This window comes from Hemicordylus capensis, chromosome 2, assembly GCF_027244095.1.
Source record: "Hemicordylus capensis ecotype Gifberg chromosome 2, rHemCap1.1.pri, whole genome shotgun sequence".
NCBI lineage: Eukaryota > Metazoa > Chordata > Lepidosauria > Squamata > Cordylidae > Hemicordylus > Hemicordylus capensis.
The window spans coordinates 201,994,638-202,017,357 of NC_069658.1; the positions used below are offsets into that span (position 1 = coordinate 201,994,638).

Below are 22,720 nucleotides of genomic sequence, written 5' to 3' on the forward strand. Positions count from 1 at the left end.
ATTTAAGATTACTTTGTGTTTGTGAGGGAAACAGCTATAAAACAGGGTGTTCTTACCCACCTCCCCAGAACAAATTCAGGGTTGTTGTGCAGCCTAAGCCACCCACCTTGCTCCCCCACCCATCCCCAGTGATGCCACCACCAGCGTTTATTTGAAATACCTCACTTAAGTTTGCCTGGAAAGCACAGTACCTAGAAATGCCAGACACCCTAGGAAGAGCAGGAGAGGGCAGGCTGCAATCATCCAGATGGTCTTACTGGGGTGAGGCAGGGACCCGGCTGCAAAGATAAGAGGAGGAGGTCACAAAGTCTCCAAAGCGATGGGAGAAGGGCACAGCACATGCCTAATTTCAGAGCAGGGAGGAAGCAGGGCTGTCCTGAGGGAGCCCTGGCTAGGGATGTGCACACAAACCTGTTCGGAGGCCCTTTTACAGACCTGTGGACAGGTCTGAGAACCGGGCGGTTCGAAGCGGGGCGTGTGTGTTGCACTTTAAGGGTGGGGGAGGGGGCACTTACCCCTCCCTCTGCTCCCCCCCCCTCGCCAGCCCCCGTTCGCTCTTTGGCCGGCTACATACGGCCACTTCCAGCCGAAGAGCAAACGGGGGGGCGCAGGGATGTACTCTGCCGCCCCAGTAGGACTTGAGAAATACCAGGCGCCAGCAGGGGGTGGGGGAGTGGAGGGAGGGGTAAGTGCACCCTCCCCCACCATTCAAGTACAACATCCCCACCACCATTGAGCCACCCAGTGTGGTTCCGTGCACATCCCTCGCCCTGGCAGGGTGTGGGGCCCGGGGCAAATCAGCCAGTGCGGGGCCCCTTCCCAGTTAATTCTAATGGGGGTTAAAAGAGCGGGGCCCGGGGCGGTTGCCCTGTTTGCCATGCCCTAAGGACAGCCCTGGGAAGAAGACTCTCTTCTTACCTATTTCCCACAGTGTTACTGTGTACATTTCCAAGACACGGCTTGGCTCAAAGCCTGGGCACCCATCCCATTAGCTACTCCTCCGTCTCCAGGTGCTTCTGGGACTCTGCCTGTATGTCTCCGAGCCCTCTCTGCCCATCTTTGGCATCCACTTCCCTCCCATCCTCACGGGACTTTCCTCTGATGTTTTGATTTTAATTAAAACAGAGGAAAGGACATCTCCCTCCCCGCAATCACCCGCCCGCCTGATCTCATCTCCGCAGCCAACATTCCTGTGTCCTCCCCATTGCCTTCTGATGTCTGAAGGCCATACGGTGGTCATGTAATGCTTTGGCGGTGTGTGTGTGTGTGTGTGTGTGTGTTGGGGGGGGATTGTCAGACAGAGCTCATGGACATATTGGTTTCTGCAGCCAATACAACCCCACCCCTTTAGAGCTAAAGGAAATGAGTGGTTAGGATATGGAGGATGGTGTAGGAGTGAAAATCAAAGACTGATGCCTCCAGATTCTATTCTCCCACTCTGGACAACTGAAGGAGGTGCACCGAGTTAGGTCTGGCTCCCCTGCTATTCTGTAGATAAGAGAGGACAGAAGGCAGAAGTCTTCGTATTATTAGCATAGTCAGAATAAACCAGTGGTCATGTCTGCATGGTCTGTGAGACTCCAGTTTAACAGGTGAATTTATTATGATGGTGGTTGTAGTTGTGATTGCAGTGATATCAATCTATGCAGTATTTCACAGCGGGGGGAGGGGGGCAGTTCCTGCCGCAATAAATTTACCATCTGAAGTTTACAGGGGGATAGGAGGAATTAAGGGCCAAATCAGACATTGTGGCAACTGCTAAAAATAGCAGCTGCCCCATTTCCCCCTCCTACGCCACAGCGTCTAGTAGACCTACCTCGTGTTGTGACATCACAGCGTTCCCATTTCCCCACCCTTGCCATCATAATGCGGAGCAGGGGAATGCCACACACGGCCAGCCTTCACATGAAGCAAGCAGGATGCCTCAGATGCATCACTTCTCAGGGTTGGTACGGCAACCTACTCAGAACCTCCAGCCCCATGGATGGCCTGCTTAGGAAGGAAGGCAAAATGGTGCCACACTGCTTTTCCTTTTCCCTTCCTCCCTGAAAAGGAGGACAGGGGAGAGATCTGAAAGGTATGACCAAAGAGCAGTTTTCCATGTGGGGTGGGGAGTGGAGCCAGGGGCAACGGATGGAGAGCACACTGGGTTGTTGTTTTTTTAATTGAAGAGAGCAAAGCCCTGTAGTCTTTGTCTCCACAAACCCTGTGAGGATGTGAAGCTCTAGCCTTGGAAGAGGCTGGGCAGGATGGATCTCAGAACATGGATTTCCAGGGATGGATATGAAGACTCAGTTCTCTCTCTTTCTGACTTTGACGTAGGGCCCAAACCAGGTGGCCGCAAAGGGGAAGATCGGCCTTGGAGCATCGAGTCTTCCTTGGCTGGAGATCACAACAGCCCCCTACTCAGTAATTGGGGCAGCTGGCTTAAGATATCAGGATGGAGCGGGGTGGGCGTTTCGGCATAGGGCAGGCAGGAAAACTAGTTTCACAGTACAAGGCCTATGGAGCGACCAAGAAGAGTGGAATAGCCTCATCATGGAAGGGTGGGTACAGACCGCTCCCCGCCTCCCTTTCCATCTATTTCCTGCCTCCTTGTTTCTTTCTGCAGAATCAGATCATGTTTTGCAGTGCATAAAAGCAGCACGAAACATTATAGCAAGCAAAGGAAGACCTCCGCAAGAGAATGAAAGAAGGGGGAGGAAGCCAGATACAAATGTCATTGAGTCCCTGATAACTTGGAGGAATTAGGTTTTGTTCTGAGGAAGTTGTAGCCTAGAATTCTTAGTCTACTAAGCAATGCAATACATTTAATAAGAACAAAAATAAAGATGACAAATATGATGGTGCAAACTTCAACTCAAGACCCACGTCTTCCATGACACTTAAGACTTCATGGAAGTCTTGATATGACGTTTCCATTAAAATATAATATAATATAATATAATATAATATAATATAATATAATATAATATAATAATTATTATTAGGTTAATTTATATACTGCCTGACTCTGAAGGCTCTAAAGTAAAGTGTGCCGTTGGGTCGGTGTCAACTTCTGGCAATCACAGAGCCCTGCAGTTGTCTTTGGTAGAATACAGGAAGGGTTTACCATCTCCATCTCCCGCGCAGTATGAGATGATGCCTTTTAGCATCTTTCCTATATCGCTGTTGCCCAATATAGGTGAGAAATACACCAGTGGGGATTCGAACCTGCAACCTCTGGCTTGCTAGTCAAGTCATTTCCATGCTGTGCCATTAAGTGGCTCTGAAGGCTCTAGGTGGATGATAATACCCAGCTGAAACGAAACTTGTGTTACCTGTTCACATTAATCTTTTCTCCCTCCTTCCTTCTAGCAAATAGTCAAAGCTCCTAATCCTTTCCAACTTCCTCACAACACAAAAGTAGAATCAAGGAATGGGGCTTCGGGGCCATAGCTCAATGATAGTGCAACTGTTTTGAATGCTGAAGATCATAGGAGCATAGGAAGCTGCCATATACAAAGTCAGACCATTGGTCTATCTAGCTCAGTCTTGTCTTCACAGACTGGCAGCAGCTTCTCCAAGGTTGCAGGCAGGAATTTCTCTCAGCCATATTTTGGAGATGCCATGGAAGGAACATGGAACCTTCTGCTCTTCCCAGAGCAGTGGCTCCATCCCTTGAGGGGAATATCTTATACAGTGTTCACACGTCTAGTCTCCCATTCATATGCAACCAGTGTACACCCTGCTTAGCTAAGGGGACAAGTCATGCTTACGACCACAAGACCAGCTCTCCCAGATTCAATCTCTGGCATCTCTAGATGGACCAGTGGTACAACTCAGTACAAGGCAGCTTTTTATGTTCCTAATCCTGGCTTCCAATATCTTCCGTTCTAATGGCAACAGGTTGTAAACCCCTCCTGCTAATCCCCTACATTCTATTTCCTCTGAGAAATGGGAAGGCAGAACTCAAGAGTCCCCAGCTGTTGAACTTCTCCATACATCACACAGAGCCATTTCATCTATTATGCAGAGGAAACCCGGTCTTGCTACTACCAGGACTGACCCATCAATAAGGTAGCAGTGATGTGGACACATCAGGCCACAAAGACATTGGTGGGTCACAGCCAGCTCACTGGGCTGCCCTGCTACAGGCCAGGCTGGTGGTGGAAGCTGGCACCACCGCCATGACTGCTGCTGTTCTGCACTGTGCTCTCTGCCTTTTCAGAAGACAGGGACCTGGACGTCATCCACAGGACTTTTTCCAAGGGGAGGGCAAAGACTGCTGCAATGCTGTGCCCACTTACCTGAGAGTAAGCCCTATAGAATTCAATGGGACTGGCTCAGTCCAGGAGAGGGGAAATGCCCCCCTCCATCTGTGTCCAAAATTGGCTTTGGGTGTTCATTTTCTTGGAGGAGATTTGTTTTCGAGAGGGAGCAACTCATGTCTCACACAGACGGACCTGATGATGTGTGTGTGAGTGGGCAGCTCCCCTTTCCTGCAGTTATTATCAGGCTGACTCAGAGATTGGGTGTGTTCCCTCCCTGCACCCTCAAGGTCTCTGCTTAGTGAGTGGGCAGGAGAAGCACTGCCCCCGTGGTGTGCAGAACTGCACCTGCTGGGAGTGGGGAAAGGGAAGGCCCAAACACTCTCCCATGCCACGCAGAGGGTCTGCAAAGGGAGCAACAAAACATGCAGATTACTGCGAGAGAGTAGTGACATTGGGAGAAAGGTGAGGGGACTGGAGAGCGTTTTTATTTCCTTAGCTTTCTCTTCTCACCCTAATGGTTCTAACAGTGTCTCTCAGTTGCGGTCCATAATCTGGTGTGGTGTAGGCAATGTTAGACTAGGAGTGGAGAGACTCTGGTTTAAGTCCCCATCCTATCCCAGTTCAGACATTAAGCTGTATGAGTGTACAGAGATGTCTGTACACTTGTACCTGTGTTTGTGTGAAGGTGTTTGTGTAGAGAGAGCTGGTCTTTTCTTAGCAAGCATGACTTGCCCCCTTAAGCTAAGCAGGGTCCACCCCGGTTGCATACGAAAGGGAGACTAGAAGTGTGAGCAATGTAAGATATTCCCCTCAGGGGATGGAGCCCCTCTGGGAAGAGTATCTAGGCTCCAAGTTCCTTCCCTGGCATCTCCAAGATAGGGCTGGGAGAGATTCCTGCCCGCAACCCTGGAGACGCTGCTGCCAGTCTGTGTAGACAATACTGAGTGAGATGGACCTATGGTCTGACTCAGTATATGGCAGCTTCCTATGTTCCTATGACTGTAGCTGTGTTCATTTTGAAAGTGAGCCTGGATACAGGCCCTTCAAATGCAGGGTACAGATAAGAAGTTTACTTCTGGACCTGCATTCAGCATAACACGTGAATGACTGTACCTGTGTTCAGATCTGTACCTGCATACACTCTTTGTACGAGTGTTGAACATACCATGTGAATGGGTCTCCTGTCATGAGGCTTCCTGAGTGACATTGGGCCAGTCAACCCCTCTCTCAGCCTACCGATGCTGTTCTGAGAACAAAGGTAGTGGCGAGGGGAGGACCTTGGACACCACCCTGAACTCCTTGAAGAAAGGGTGGGAGAAACATGTAATTAATAGCATCTTCATTTTATCCTGCTGTTTGTCACTGACCCCACAAGTCCTCTTACCCTGCCTTTTTCCAGGCCCATCATGCTTGATGTGAGCATTACACAGATCTGAGCGGCACCTACAGGACAGTATGGTGGTATCCTCAGCGTCCTCAGCAGATTCAGACTCACAAGCTGAGGAATTGCAGGCTTCCTTTTCGCTAATCCAGCAACCTGGGATGTGGGGAGGGCACAGAATAAAAAGCATCAAGGCACCATCTTTTCTCCTCAGCCCTGACAACAAGAATATCAGAAAAAGAAAGCTAGGGTTCCATGGAGTCCAAAAGAACCTCCCACCCTATGCCTCAGTTTTATTCTTGAATGTGGTTGAATTTAATTGAACTGAATAGCTTCTTAAATCCTTTTAATTGTTGTAGAAGATTGGTATGGTATGACAATTCTTCCACGCTTCCTCCCCATCCCCTCTCATATTTATTATATATTTTGAAGAATGTGTTGGTTGGTGAGTTTGTGCGATGTAAATACATACTTCCTGATGACCTGCAGATACCATGAACAATATATTGCATGAACAATCCTGCCACTTAAATTAGCTGAATGAACTACATTTTATACCAGAATATGCTGGAGGAAAGGTTTAATTTTTAAAAAACATATAGAAGAAATTCTGAATATAATCATTATATTTTAACTGTTATTGTTCTCAACAGATTTTTAACACAATAATCAGATCAATAATTCCAAAACAGCATCATGCCCAAGAGAAGAAGAAGATCTTGCTCAGATTCAAATTCACTGCATTTGGTAATGATTCAATAAAATGAATAGTTTTTAAAAGTTTAAATTCTACAAATTTCAACCTGTTTGTTTACTTTTCTTTTTACAGGCACATTCGTTAAAAATTCTATTACATATATTTAATTTCTTGAACTTTTCTAATAGTGTAATCTACACAAAATGACTTTGCTCGAACAACAGGCCTCACCTACAAAATATAAATAATTCACAGCTGTACTCTCTTTTGCTGCTTTATTTTCCTTTCCCATTATAGCAGCAACAAATATGGGTTTGCAACATTCAAACTACAATATTTGTAATTTCAATTTACGTTTAAAGGTGTGTGTGCTTTTGTCATGTTTTTGTCATTTCCCCAGCCTCAGTTTGTCATCTTAGATGCCTAGTGATTTAACCTACCTTGAACCTTTGCGAAGGTTCTAAATTGAAACAACAGTTACACTTTTTCAAATGTGGCAAAGCTCTTCATGGTGCTTATTTCATTCAGGCAGCATATTTAACTTGGAATTAAGTCCACTGTGAAATCAGTGGGACTTGCAGATAAACAAAGATAGGATTGGACTGTTTTCCTCACAACTACCTTGTGAGTTCAGCTATTTAACAGCCAGGGAACTGAGGCTGAGAGATAGCCATTTGCTCAAAGCTACCATAGTCCATGGCTGTGGTGGGATTTGAACCTGGATCTCTGTTTTGTGTTGGCCACACAAGTGAGAGCTTGGGAGCTGATTTCCATCCTTCCTCCCATATTTTCCTCCCCCTCTTATCTCAGGGTCTTCCCCACACATATTTTGTAGGGACTTTTGCCTCTTGACCCATAATCACTGTCCCAGTTCGTAATTCTTGCCGCATGTTTGGACATTGCACAGGGTATGAGGGTATGTTTGTGTGCACGCATGAGTGTGAGAGTGTGCATGCATGAGTGTGTGTGTGTGTGTGTGTATGGTTTCTTTACTAATCGCTGTTAGTTTGCCCCAAGGCTTTGCCCTCTCCACGCTAGGCGTCCATCTGGGAGAATAGAAGAATGCATAGAGGAATGCATTGCAGAGTTCTATGGAGACGAGTGGATTGCAGCCAAAGATTTGTCTGATAAGTTCCAGTTCACATTTCACATGGATCTCTCTTGAGTTCTTCTTGCCCACCTCCCTGAGTTCCCTGGCTCACAGCCTCCCAACATCTCTCATGGGTGCTCATTCCACTCCACGGATGCCAGCAACACAGAATTCCTCTCCGGTAGCTAGGCTGTGTGTACGTTTTGTCAGTGTTCATATTATATCCCTTAGCTTTTGTTCTAGCCCCTGTTTTTACTACTATTTTTAGGAGGCTACAGGGGATATTTGTGTTTAAATTGGGGGTTCAGGGGTGGGGCTCGCAGATGTCATTAAGCCCCTCCCACCTCTTTCATTGGAGTCCTCTCTCAGCCCCACTTTCTCACTGCCAATCAATTTATAGCCGGTTTACATGCCCATCTTTCCTTTGAGGCACATGCTTAACGGGCTACCTAGGCCTTTGATTCTCAGGAACCTGGAGAGTCTGGGTGTTGCACTGGGGAGTCCTGGAGCCCCACTGCTTTATGGGTGCGGGAGTGCAGAGGAATCCTGTGGTGAGTGAAGGACCGTCAGATGAGGACATCACCTGATTTCCGACGAGGAAATCACCTGATTTCCGCACCTGAGGAGGTGCGATGAGGCGACTGCTCCTAGCCAAACTGAGCTGAGGGGGACTGCGCCTAGCCCAACGGAGGAAGGCAAAAAATGTGTGGCCTGTTGGACTTTAACTACGGAATGCAGGCTCCTCCACACATGTGCCGCGATTTTATTTATAAGGTCATATACAGCTCTTTGGCAGGGCTCCTAATCCAAGCCTACACAGGGTTTCTCCTAGTCTAAGGTATGGGAGGGAGAAGTGTGGCTGGGCTGCACTCAGGGGAACAGCACACAGTTCATGCGCTAGGCCTGAATGCAGAATGGAAAGGAAGGTGGGAGTTGCTGCTTGGGGCGGCGGGGGGGGGGCATACTAACATCATGTGCACTTTGCCCTTATCTTCCTTGCTTCTCTCCATAGCAACTGCTGCTCTCTGGCCCTTTCTAGGCAGAAGAGATATTGTGTGTGTGTGTGTGTGTGTGTGTGTGTGTGTGTGTGTGTGTGTGAGAGAGAGAGAGAGAGAGAGAGAGAGAGAGAGAGAGAGAGAGTCCAGGGGAGCAAGCACCCCCCTTCCTGATCCTCACTGAGAACAATTGTTTTGTAGCCCTTTGAAGGCTAGTTAGTCTTTAAGATGCCACAAGACTCTTTGTTGTTTCTGCTGCAGCAGAACAACACAGCTCCCTCTCTGGGTGTTGACTTTTCTGTTGGGAGGCAAACAGAAGCAGTACAAGAGGAAAGGAGAGCCAGTGGGATTAAAGCCCTATTTCAGACATTAAGTTGTACGAGTGTACAGTTGTCTGTACACACATCTATGTTTCTATGTGAATAACTGCAGCTGTATTCATTTTAAAAGTGAACTTGGGACCAGTCTCTTCAAAGGCATGGTTACCGATTGGAAGTGTACTGCTGTGCCTGTGTTCAACATAATGTGTGAATAGCTGTCCCTGTTTACAGATCTGTACTTGTGAACACTGTACACTCGTACGAATATTCGACATAATGTCTGAACAGGACAAGAGTATTCAATTAAGACCGGAGAGAACTGGGCTCAAATCTTCACTCAGCCATTTGGGTGATTTTGGTCTCTCTTTAACTAGGATCTCTCAGCATAGCCTACCATGTAGCCTACCTCACAAGGTTGTTGTGAGGATAAAATGGGTTGAGGAAACTCATATAGCTTGACCTGAGCTCCTTGGAAGAGGAGTGGGATAAAAATGTCATAAACACTCCTAAACGAACGACATCATCCCCCCCCCACCTGCCTTGAGTGTAACATGACACACATGCTGCATGTCCAGAGGATTCTGTGCCAAAAGCACAACGCAATACAGACTGGCCACTTCGTGAATGTATTTGTTGGTGTATTACAGGGCTGAACAAGTTTCGTTCCTCCAGTTTTGGTCTTCCAACTGTGTTGGGGCCACAACTCCCATCATCCCCAGCTAAAGTGACCAATAATCAGGGACTATGGGAGTTGTTGAACATCTGTCCAACATCTGCAGAAGGGCCAACGTTGTGCAGCCCTGGTTTAAAACCTACCCTACCTCTTAGAGGCTGGAGGTGGCAAGACATGCATGTCCATCAGCTGATGACTTGCAGGTATGACTCAACTACTGCAGATTAACCACCAAGTCAGAGGCCGCCCGGTTCACAGACATGTGACTTGATTTTTTGATACTTGAAGACTGGCAACAGAACAGGTGCTATTTAAAAGCCATACATTGGAGGTCATGTGAAGGTTCTTCCTATAAGCTGGTGTTGATTCACACATATCGACCGTCACTTGCTGGATGCTGTCGATGGCTACACTTGATGTGGAGACCAGCCCAAAGCTCAAATTTCCTCACTTCAAGCATAAAACCCAATGGGGGCATTTCACACATCCCTCTGTAAATCTTCCAGTAATGAGAGATCAGATGATGAATGTGTACAGGCAAATCAAAGTCCCTAGAGTTGGAAGAGGCCAAAAAGGCTACTTAATTCATCTACTCACACACAACTATGATGCAAGGCAGTTCAGCTCCCAGCTCTGCAGCTTACACATGCTAGACCACAGGATGCCACAAACCAAAGACAACACAGAGCTCAAGTCACTAGGAAAGCCCTTAGTCTAGTTGTGCTGCTCTGTATGACAAACTATCAGCTTCGGGGAATATCTCTGTGCACCCTCTCGGCCAGCACTGATCAAAAGACAGGACTAGAGGCTGCGCTGCTCTTTCAGCTTCTTCCTTTCACATAACGTTAACTTACTGGTTTTCATTTCCATCCCAGGGCCAGGTAAATTTAACCTACCTCACTGGGTCTAGCACATTGATGGCCCATTTGCAGGTAGGTGGAAGTGTCTGTTTAGAAGCAACAGGGTGGTCTTTGATGACTTTTGAGTCTATCTTAAGCTCTGTCCACACATTATGTTCAGTGTGTATACTGTCTGAGTTCAGTGTACATACATACTGGCATCCACACATTGTCCAATGCACACACAGTAGTTACACTTCCAATTTGTACCTTTTGAAAGGGCCTATATCCAGGTTTTGTTTTTTTTAATGAACACATGTACGTTTCTTCTCACACACACGAAGCCAAGTACTTGTGCACAGACACATTCAATGTAAATGCCTGAATGGGGCATTATAGGCCTAAGATTCTAGGAATAACATTCACAATCCTGGAGTCCACCCTTCTGACCACTTCTTATCTGGAGCCCCCTCCCACACCAGAGCCTCGTCCTTGTCGTCATTTCACAAAATCTTGCCACCCTTTGATAGCCAGGATCAGAGATCTTAGTGGCTTCCAGCTTCCCTCCCTCTGGCTGAAATCCATGCCCAGCCTCACTCTGGTTTCACCCTCCCTCCTGCCAGGCAAGATTCCTTGTTCTTCCATCTGCCGCGGGTCCTTACCTTGCACCTTGGCTTGGAGCTGGCCGCCCTGGGTCCGGTTCCAGATGCCAAAACAGCACTGGTTGTGGGGACACTGGATGGTGCTGTTACGGCTGTCTTCTAAGATCAAGCCCTGGAGATGCTCCAGACCCTCCGTTAGGACATTGGCTCCATAGGAGATACAGCTCCGGTTCTTAACCAGGGCACTCAGGCTCACCCTCTGCACTTCCAGCACCAGTAGCCAGATACCCAGTCTCCAGAGCAGGCTGCAGGACCTCATGTCCTTCCCCACAGCACCTGGACTGGGTGTGAAGACCCAGACTGCCCGTCTTGGTGTCCCTCCTCTGGGCCCAGGTGGGAAGGACTTGGCCAGCTGCAGCGTGTGGGATGAGGCCAGTTGCCGTCAGCCAATGACTGCAGGCAGCAAAGCAGGGGTGGGTGGGAGGGAGAGAGGGAGCACATCTTGTTACAGCTACATCTCTAGTGGGTCTGTCTCTGCTCTCAGCATATTGGGGCCTACTAATCCACCATGCAGAAAGCACCTCTCATGAGGAAGCTGCATTCATGACAGAAGAGCCACTGCCCTGGAACTCTAGGAAGTGATATAGGATGCCCAAGCTGGGGAGGGCCAGGCCAAGGACACCAACATTCCAGGGGTGTGTGTGCGGGGTGTGTGTGATGGGGTGGCAGCCGCAGAGGCAAAGAGATTTGTAGAAGTGAAACAAGATTCTCAAGGTTGAAAGGCCCATGACCTGGATACATTCAAGATTAAATGGCAACAAAAGAAAAACACATCTCAGACAAGCAAAACCCTTTTGAAGACATTCATCTGGTTTTTATTCATCAAAACTATAAAAAATGTGATCAGCAAAAATAAGTCGCCCATTCATTCATATTCTCTCTCTCTCTCACATACATACACACACACACACACACACACACACACACACACACACACTCACACTCACACTCTCCAAGCAAAGGGTGTTTTGCCTTTATTGTGCTTACCATTTTTTCATGATTCTCCCTTCCCATTTTATTCTAACAATTTTTAGCCTACTTTCCAGTAGGCTAATGAGATCACCCGGCATTCTGTGTGTGTCCATCCATGTATGTCCCACCCCTACCGTATCAACTTCACAACACCTGGACCAATATGAACCAAATCGGGTACAGTTGTAGGGACACATAGGGACACCTCAACGGCACCATTTGTGATTATGTCATCCACACCAATTCAAGATGGCAGATATGTAAACTTTTGAGGCACAAGTGGGCTAACTTGTGAGCCGTTTAACTGATTTGAACCAAATTTGCTGCAGCGGTAGGGACATATAGGGACATCTCAATGGAGTAGCTTGTAATGATGTCATCTACCCCACTCCAAGATGAAGGACACATGAATATTTGAGGCACAAGGGGGCTAACTTGTGGACTAACTGATTTGAACCAAATTAGGTAGTGTTGTAGTGAGTGACACACAGGGACACCTCAATGGTGTAGTTTGTGATGATGTCATCCACCCCAATTCAAGATGGTGGACACAAAAACCTTTGAGGCGCAAGTGCACTAATTTGTGAACAGTCTAACCAATTTGAACCAAATTTGCTACAGCTGAATGGACACATAAGGATGCCCCAATGGTGCAGTTTGTGATGATGTAACCCATTCCGATCCAAGATGGCAGATGCATAAACCTTTGAGGTACAAGTGCATGAACTTGAGGACTGTCAAGACTCAAAGACCACATGAAAGACTAGGATATTCTAGTGGAAGAATTTGAACCAATTTGAACCAAATTTGGAACAGCTGTAGTGAGTGATGCACAGGGACACCTCAATGGTGCAGTTTGTAATGACAACATCCACCCCGATACAAGATGGCGGACACATTAACATTGGAGGTGCAAGAGATCTAACTTGTGGACCTCAATTTGCACCAAATTTAGTCCAGATGTAGAAACAGGGAAAGTAGGCTGATTAGTTTTTACTAGAATAACTTGTTTTCTGGATAGAAATCAGTGTGTTTGTCACTTCAGTGTCATCCACATAAATGTGCACTTATGCCAGGCTGCATCTATATGGAATTATTTATCACATTTGTAGCCTCTCCTTCCCTGAAGAAGTTTGAGATGGGATTCTTATGGTATTAAGTGAGGAGCCCTAGCTCAGTGTGAAAGCTCATGTTTTGCATGCAGACAGTCACGAGTTCATCCTGGGCATTTCTACTTAAAAAGGATTAGAAGCAACCTTCATGTCTGCTAGGCCAAGCAGACAATATTGGGCTAGCCAATTGTCTGACTCAGCCTAAGGCCTCTTCATATGTTCATATCCTCACAACATTCATGGTGTGTAGTGACATGGTAAGGTTGCTCATGGCGGAGTGGGGATTTGAACCTGGGTCTTTCTAGCCAATCTGCTATTGGAGGAAGGACACAGGCCTTGGATCCAAATCTCCTAGAGCAGGGGTTCCCAACCTGGGAGTCCTCCAGACGTTGCTGAACTACAACTTGCATCATCCCCAGCCACAATAAATTGTAAAGCTGGGGATGATGGGAGAGGTAGTCCAGCAACATCTAGAGGACTCCCAGGTTGGGGACCACTGTCCTAGATCAAAGGCCAACTTAGTGTGCCATCCTTGAATATGCTACTCCCCCTCAGCCTTTTTCTCTTCTGTGAAATTAGGGCTCATGATGCACTTTTTGAAAAAACATACAAACCAGAACAAGCATGCAATGAGAAGGAAAGATAAAATGATTACAAATCACCTTGTTAAGTGCAGCTATTACACACACACACACACACACACGGTGGCCACTTCAAATTGCAGCTTACTTAGATGAATTGCTCCATGCCACCACCAAAACTTAAAAAGAGAAAGTTTTATATGGTGTGGGGGGAAACAGCACAGTTTGCACAGCCAGCTGCTGCACACAAACAGCTCACCCCATTGGTGACAGCCACCACATGAAAGACTAGGATATTCTAGTGGAAGAATCCAAAGCTCGCAGGGAGACACATTGCCATCCTGTTATATGTGGACGATGCTGCCATCCTCTCTCAAGGATCCCCATCAGCCTTAGAAAAGCTCTAAGGGCCCTGATGTTGCACTGCAGGGAGGACTGCCTGGAAATCAACTATCACAAAACTAAAATTATGGCCTTTGCCAGGAGGCGCAAGATCCACTCTTGGTGGAGTGAGGAGCATAAGACTGAGCAAGGAGCACACTTCAAATACTTGGGAGCAGTTTTTCATTCTGGTGACTCTAGGAAAGCTCATGGAGAACATGTGGCTCTAAATGCCCAGAGAAGCTCCTCTACCATTCTCAAATTCCTGTGGACAAGAGGAGGTCATTATGTTCCCGTGGCCCTTGAACTGTTCATAGCCAAGTCACTAGCTCAGCTCCTCTATGGTGCTCAATTGGACCCCTTCCCCAACATTGTGCCCCTGGAACTTGTACAATCTAAATTCCTGAGGGCAGTGCTCCAAGTACCGAGATGTGTCTCCAATGCCACTCTGCACCTGGAGACAGGCATGATCAAGTTAGAGGCCAGGGTGTGGGTGGCCATTCTCTATTACTGGCTCAGACTAACCTTTTGCCCAAATGATCTTGCCCCCCCCCCCAACCCTACGCGATGACTACTGATCTAATTGGATTCAGACAACTGAGACAAAAATAGCTACTCTGGGCCTTTCCTCCTTGACCTTGCTCAACATGGGCTACGATCAGGCAAAAGCAGCCATCAAGCAGCACATTACAGACATTGAGCGCCAAACTGATCTCAGCAGTGTCCCAACATTTCATATCAATGACAGTCTTAGATCATCTGCTTCCCCAGCAGCATACCTCTCCCAACTGGAGGTTCCAAAACACAGAAGGGTGTTCACTTTGGCCCGCTGCCATGGCCTCCCTTCAGCAGTGCTAGAAGGCCATTATAGAAGGACCCCACTTGCAGAGCGACTGTGCCCCTTGGCTTAGAGCAAATCGAAACTACCAAGCACGTTCTCCTATACTGCTTTTTCCATAGAGACATTCATGCCTTTTATCCTTCCAGTGCTAAGCAAGTATCCAACCCAATTCTATAGCTCCTTGCTACTCTCTGACTCTGTGCCTATCATTACATATAGCGTTGCCAGGTACTGTGCGGCTGCAATCAGCATTCATCAGTGGACGATCGGCAGTGAGTCCTGCCAGCCTTAAAAATGACTCTCTCTGACTCTGGGCAGGCCCTGCAATTGCTCACGCGCCTCCCTTGCTACCGCTCCTTATACCCTTCAAGCTGGCTGTTCTCCAATTTTACTACACAGGATTTTATATATCTATATATTTAATTCTCCTGGGTGTGCCTTGGAATGTGAGTCCCAGCACCCAGAGTTGGTTGGGCGCCGGAGGCGCCTGATTGGCTGAGGCATACCCAAGAGGATTGGTTGCCGTGGTGGTGGCGGGCTGGCTGCAGAGGCCAAAGGCGGAGGCAAGGCCCAGCCCAGCCGCGGAGGCAAGGCCCAGGAGGAGAGAAAGAAAGTGTGGTGGGGCAGAAGAGGTGGTGGGGAGGAGAGGCGGCTGGGCCCGGCCCGGGCCGGCCGTGGCTAGGAAGTGGAGACTGGGGCAGAAGGGGCGGGGAGAGGTAACCACCAGCCCCAAAGAGCGCACAGATTTTTATATATTTCTCTTACATCTTTTACAGTTTTATGCCTTCTTTCTATGCCTTGTTTGCATTTTTGCATTTTGCATTTTTTACCCTTTATGACTTGTGTGAGACTTTTACTATGTCTCAGGCGTTTAGGCCTTATGCACCTGGTGTAGTATGTTATCTTTTTAGTATTCTTAGTGCTTTTAGCAAAAAAGGCCTCTTACAGGACCTTATAATGCATTTTTACCTCTTTTTATGATGCTATTAATTTTATTTCTATTCCTGATTCTTTTATATATTTTTATCTTTGTCTAGTCTATGTCTGTACTGTATGCACCCACAGGCTTTTAACCATAGTTTTATTTCAAATTTTACTTTCGATTTTGGCCCTAGGATAGGTTTGTATCTTGAACTTAGCCATTTATCTATAGGCCTTTGAAATCTGTTCTTTTATGTAATAACCCTTTTAATTTATGCTGGTCTAAGACCGTAATAAAGATTGATTGAGGAAGAATATAGTGCTGGACGTGGAATAGGGAGACCACACACCTGAATGGTACAAACTCAAGTTAAACACAGCTTGCTGACTGCAAATGCTATCCCCAAGGCATTGGCTGAGCTGCTGTGATGTCACAAGTATCCTAATAGGGCTGGTGACAACAGGCTGCAAATCAAGTGGTTCAAGACCCACACAAAGAATAGGATGGAAAAGGTGGAAGACTCTAGGAGTGGAGGAAGGCACTACAGAGGAAAGCAGAGTTATCAACCTGCATACTAGTTTTATTCATTCATTGTATTTATATTTTTGGATTTTCCAAAAATATACGAAGCAGCAAGCATTTAAGAGCTAATAAAAATGAGTTATACAAAAATGAACAGTCAGCCATATTGATTGTGTTAACTAACTAACTTCCCCATTAATGTGTACCAAGTAGTTAGCAGCAGTCAAGTGGGCAAAATTCTGTGTTGTCACATAAGAACTGCCCTGCTGGATGAGGCCCAAGGCCTATCTAGTCCAGCATTCTGTTTCACAAGACACACCACATGCCTCTGGGGAGCCCACAGGCAAGAGGTGAGGGCACACCCTCTCTAACCTCTGAGACTGGATGTAGCCCACAGCCACCAGACTGGTAGCTACTGACAGACCTGTTATCCATGAATTTGTCTAAGCCCCTGTTAAAGCCATCCAAACTAGTGGCCATCAGCACATCCCATGGCAAAGAATTGCATAGATTAGTTATGCACTGTGTGTAAAAAAAAAGTATTTCCTCTTGTCAGTCCTAAATTTCCTGACCTTCAGTTTCCTGACCCCTGGTTCTAGTGTTGTTACAGAATATTCTGGGTAGGGGAATTAATTCACTTTGGGGCTCTATGAAATTAATTCACCTGTCTGGTGTTGACTGGAAGGCCACATGCCCTTTTGATTCCTTGACTGTCTACGCCAGGGCTCTTCATTGCAAGGCCTGGGAGCCAGTGACAGCTCCCAGCAACCCTAAGTGTTACCCCCCGCCTCCGCCTAATTATTTATTAGGTCTTCAGCAAAACTTTGGCCAAAGCCAAATATACCTTAGTTTCCCCGGCGGCACCGTGTGGAGACGACTATCCCCACAGCACAGGGCGGTGCTTTCCCTATTACTGGGGGTGGCATTTAAGCAAAACAATCTTGTTGAGCCCCAGTGGCATCTGCGAAGGTGTGCATGGAGCACTGCAAAGCGTAGTCCTTCCCAGCACTTTCCCCAGAGCTCTTTGGCTGGGGATCAATAAGGCTTCGCTTCTCTTAAAGGGCCCCCTGCCATTGCTGGGGAAAGGACAGCACTAGGCAGAGGTCCAGAGGTGTATCTAGGGAAAATAGTGCCTAGGGCAAGCACTGAAATTGCGCCCCCTGTCCAAGCATCTGACACGCATCTTCCAGATAACTTTACCATAATATCAGCTGAAAAATACAAGTCAGGCTCGTTAATCTTTTAATATTTCAAAAACTATTTAGCAGTGGATGTAACCAGACCAAAAAATGCTGGAAAACTACAAATTTCAGTATGCTGGGGCTCATGAAATACCCAAATACTATATGGAGGTGTACTTGGAAAACTAGAAGTGCCTGTCTAATTCTCTACTATGCATTGTAGCATCACTATTACATAAGTTTTAAAAATCAATGGAGAATTTGACTTTTCCCAGATACTCTGAAAATAATTAAAGGATATGCAGAGTAAACTGTGTCACTGCTTGGAATATATTCTAGTCTTTCAGAGACAGTTAAAATGAGAGAAAGAGAGCAAGAAACTCCCAGTGGGCCTTAATATTAAGGATTTCAAACTGATTCAAAGACAAACTCACCATTAATAGCCATATTAGCAAGACATCACATTTAACTCACTTATCACAAGAAGCAAAGTAAGAGCAAATGAATACAATCCTAGCTCATAAGCGTCAGCTCAGTATTCACAAGCCCTGATTCTCTGTACATAGTGCCAATCTGAATATGTGTACAGTGTCTTATATTATATTAATTTTTAAAAAAAATTTTAACCTGTAGCCCCTTTGGGGGGGATTCCTAAAGTCTGTGTGACTTTTTTTTCAAAGGTTCCCCCTCACCCCGCTGGCCTCTAGGGCCTCACAGGTACCATTTGAGCATGTGCGGTGGCCAATTTTAAAAATAATTTTTTTTTTAAAAAAGGGCACGGAAAACAAAATGGCCTCCACGCATGCTTAAATGGCCTCTGCAAGGCCTGGCATGACCTAGGGCCTCACAGAGGCCATTTGAGCATGCACGGTGGCCATTTTGTTTTTGGCAGCCTTTTTAATTTTTTTTAAATTTTACAAAATGGCGCCCCCCTTCAAGTGGCGCCCAGGGCACGTGCCCTGCCTGCCCCACCCTAGATACGCCCCTGCAGAGGTCAGTGCAGTGGGAAATGGCTCTTACGCTGATTTTTATTTATTTAGGTCAAAGTGGCTCTCACTTTAAAAAATAGTGAAGATAATTTGTCTATGTCATAACCTGTTTGCTGGTTTCACCAGGGTCAAAATAAAGCAGTCTTTTGTTCAGAAGAGCACCTTAATGAATGGGTTATTTCAGGAGCTTTGAATACTTAGCTGCTTTAACAGGCTAAATAAAAAAAATTATCAACATTCTCATGCAATACCAAACTATTTCCCTTGAAATACGAATATCCTGCTTTTCAGCAACAAAACCTTCCAAATAAGAGCAACTGTTTCTGCAAAGACCCCCACCTTTTCACTTGTGCGTGCCTAAGCACTGGTGGTGTTCAGTTGCATAAGTACATCCGCAGCTGGCGTTTGTGATTTCCAGCACCACTTCCCCTTACTGTGGTTGGAAACACTAGCATTGTTATTGCATCCCGGATGATAAAGCAGTTTCACTGTAGACATAGCAGAATTCTCAGCTCTGGTCCTTCCTGTGATTCTCTATCTGCAAAGGCTCAGGAATGAAAATCATGTCAAGCAGGAGCAACTATGTACATCAGGGATAACTTGTCTTGTTTGGTCTTTTTTCTAGAATTCCCATAGTCCAGGCATGTGCTTTCAATTTGTAATGCAAGAGAACTAGTTAGGACATTAAGGCACAAAGTCTTCTAAGTTAAAACAATCCCGACTATGCACTTTTGATTAAGAACATAGTAAGTGCCTTGCTGAGTAAAACCAAAGCCCAGCATTTTAAAGGCCATTTACCCATTTAGGCTCTCCAGTAGTACTCTACCTAGAATTGTGTAGGTGGCCACAGGCTTCCTTCAATGGTACATTTCTTCTGTAGTACCCACACTAGGTATAGGTATAGGCTTCAGGCAATGAGCCTTTTCAAATTGGCCCCAGATAGCTTTACCCTCTTAGAGATGGAGCAGAGGAAGCTTGAATTCTAATGAAAGCCCAGTAAAAATTCTTCAAAACTTGTTTGACCAGAGGAGGTTCTAGGAGTGGCTGGGCAGGGGAGCACACACCACAAGCAGTTATGACTATCACACTACCCTTGAATCTGAGGCAAAGGGAGCACATACAGTTCAAGTTTCCCCAGTGTCTAGCATTTCCGTGCCATCCTTCACAGTAAGAAAGCCACACTGTTGCAGTCTACCGAGAGAATTTCACATCAAAGAATTCCAGTCTATACAACCAAAATGGGTTTAAGCAAACTAGAATATGGGGACATCTTCACTGGTAGTCATATGGTGTTCCTGTCTCATTTAGGCTTGCAGACCCGAGATATATTTAGACTAGGTCAGGCTTGCTCAACTTTGCTCCCCCACCCAGCTGTTTTTGGACTACAACTCCCATAATCCCCAGACACAGTGGCCAATAGTGAGGGATTATGGGAATTGTAGGCCAACATTTGCAGGAGGGCCCAAATTGAGCAGCCCTAGACTAGGCCCACAGACATAAGGGTTGCAAGCTGATAGCAGCCCCTTGGGCAATTTGAAGTCTCTATTGTTAATGGCCTTTCCCCACATCTATAGTAATTGTTATTGGATTTTTAGACTATATCCTACATGCACACACCGTTATGTTTGTGGGAACATAACAGGGCTGCCCAAGCCCAGAAGTAGTGGGATTGGTGCTTGGGAGAATGCATTTCATTCTCTGTTACAGAAGGTGGAGGTGGTTCGAGTTAACCAGCTACCTGACAAAGCCTGTGTGTGTGGCAGAGAATGAAAACCTTGTGCGCTGTTGCATTTAGCCAACTTCAGGAGAAAGATGAGGAGGCAGAAATGGCCAAACAAAAAGACTGGGGGGTGAGGGGAGAAAGGAGTGATGGAGGCATAAAGACAAATGCTGTCAAGGAAGAAAAGCGGGGTGTGTGTGTAGGGGATAGCAGAGATGAGCTACTGAGAGGTTGGTGGTTGTATAGAGATTCAATTGTGGACCATGGAGTGCACATTGAGAAGGGGAGGCAACAAAATGGGTTATCAAAAGCTGGTTAAACAAAAATGTTTCCCTGCAGTTAACATAGCAATGCCATCCGCTTGAGTTAATACAAATATAGGAACTGGCTCTCAGATGTTTCACTTGAAGCTGGAAAGTGGGGCTGTAGTACTTGCCAGGATGGCTTTTCATAAACCTTATCTGGGCGCTTTCCAGATTCAACCCTACAACAGGGTCACTATGGATCTGCAAAGCGTGCTTCCGTATGTCTCTGCACTGACAACAAGGTGCCATTCACATTTCCGATGCCTTATTTCGGATCTTATCATTGTGTTATAGTGCTACAATGTTGCAAGTCCATTGCAGAAAAATAACTGTATTTCCCCGTTGTAGGAGTTTGAGATTCTAGGGATTGTTTTCAATACAATCCTGCCAAGTCGAAACCTTTACCCATTGCAGCATGTAATCTGGAAAGCGCCCTGGCGAAGTGACCATCATCTGTGCTTATTTGCTCTTGCTTGTTTGCTCTCATATACATGACCTGTCTTTAGTGCCTAGAGTAATGCCATCTGATAGTGGCTTTTCTTGAAAACTAAATAACCCACAAGAAGTGGTTCTCTGAGGTCTCTCTCAGTCATACCTGGAGATGCTGGGGATTGAAGCAGGGATCTCTTGCATGCAAAAGCAGGTGCTCTGAATAAAGGCATCTCTTCTCTTGAACACTGCAGAAAATGAGCAATCACCACATTATATTTATCACAATTGTGTCCTGTCCACCTTGCAAGAAGCAGAACTATGCAAAAATAAGCAAATTAGGCAAGACTGCCTAATTTGCATCTGTACAGAAATACATGCACACACAAACATTGATGAATGCTAATATTTAGTTAACGGGCCCACAGGACAATGTCAGAAGATCCAAGCATTTACTAACAAGACTCAAAGCTATCACAAGGATTTTGAGCAAGTATCCAAATGTCCTGCTGTTTGACACAATTTTCAGTGCACAGCTACAATATTAAAACACACACACACAAAAACAGAACAAAAACCAAGTGTTGTGACACAAGCATTTTTTAAAAAACTTTTCCTGCCAGACCTCCCCAAATCTGAAAAAATGAACTATTTTATTTATTTGATTTGATTGATATAGCACCCTTCCTAAAGTGGCTCAGGGCAGTTTACACTAAAAAAAAAAAAAAAAAATCAATCAAAACAAACTATTTTAAAATCAAAAGCCAGATTAAAACTGCAACTAGATGTCATTAAAAGCCAGGCTAAAAAGATGGGGTTTTAAGACTCCCGAAGGCCTCCACAGAAGATAATCCTCTCCTATCCACGGGGAGTGCATTACACAAACCAGGGGCAACAACAGAGAAGGCCCTATTCCAGGTCACCAGCAGGTGAACTGGTGGCACCCGAAGACAGACCCTCCTCCTGATGATCTCCATGAGTGGTGGAGGTCTTGTAGAGAGAGAGGCGCTCTCTCGGGTAACTCAGACCTAAGCCATTCAGGGCTTTAAAGATAATAACCAACACCTTGTACTTGCCCAGAAACATAGCAGCAGCCAGTGCAACTGTTTAAGAACAGGCATAATGTGGTCTCCGGGCTACCCCAGAGACCAATTTTGCTGACACATTTTGAACTAACTAAAGTTTCTGAACTACATACAAAGGCAGCCCTACATGGAGCACATTGCAGTTGTCTAACTTGGAGATTACCAGCTGGTATTCCACTGTTTTCAGGTCATTCTCAAGAAATGGGTGGAGTTGTCAAATCAATTGCAGCTGATAAAAAGCACTCCTGGCTACAGCCTCAGCCTGAGGCACCAGGGTGAGACCTGGGTCCAACAGTACTCTCAAACGAAAAATCTGTTCTTTTTGGAGTGGGTGGGTGGTAACCTCGTCCAGAACAGGACGTTCTAGCCCTTCTTTGCAGATTACAACCCCCAACAACGAGCACCTCCATCTTACTTGAATTCAGCTTCAGTTTATTATCCTTCATCCAGTCCATTACTGCCTATAGGCAGGCATTTAAGGAGCTGATGCCATTTCTGATATTGACCAGGAATTTCCTGTTAAGTGTCAACATTCAAATTCCTGACATTTGTTGCAATATGTACAAGGCTACCAATATAAAGTAACCAGGGAGTTATTTGAGCATAAATCAGATATGAGGATAATGCTTTCAGCCTCCACAGACACACATACCCACCCCCAACCCACAGAATCCACAAGTCATACATAGCATTCATATGGCCAACCAGATTAATACAAACTCTATAGATACTTATTTTATTCCTTTCATTTAAAAAAGTGTAAATCAGTA

The 22,720-nt window shown here is 46.0% G+C and overlaps 1 protein-coding gene across 3 annotated transcripts in view; it reads right to left on the reverse strand.

Annotated features, from left to right (window-relative positions):
• Nucleotides 1-11,246, reverse strand: part of AMHR2 (anti-Mullerian hormone receptor type 2) — a 33,012-nt gene extending 21,766 nt beyond the window's left edge. For 2 of the 3 annotated variants that reach the window (XM_053302637.1, XM_053302639.1), the window contains exons 1-3: nt 10,911-11,246; nt 5,638-5,790; nt 192-278 (exon numbers count right to left, since the gene is read on the reverse strand). In XM_053302637.1, coding sequence (XP_053158612.1) covers nt 192-278; nt 5,638-5,790; nt 10,911-11,169 — 499 coding nt within the window. In that variant the 5' untranslated portion in view covers nt 11,170-11,246. The remainder of the gene's footprint in view (nt 1-191; nt 279-5,637; nt 5,791-10,910) is intronic. The other variant, XM_053302638.1, reaches the window with a different exon arrangement.
• Between the last annotated feature and the right edge of the window lie 11,474 nt (nt 11,247-22,720).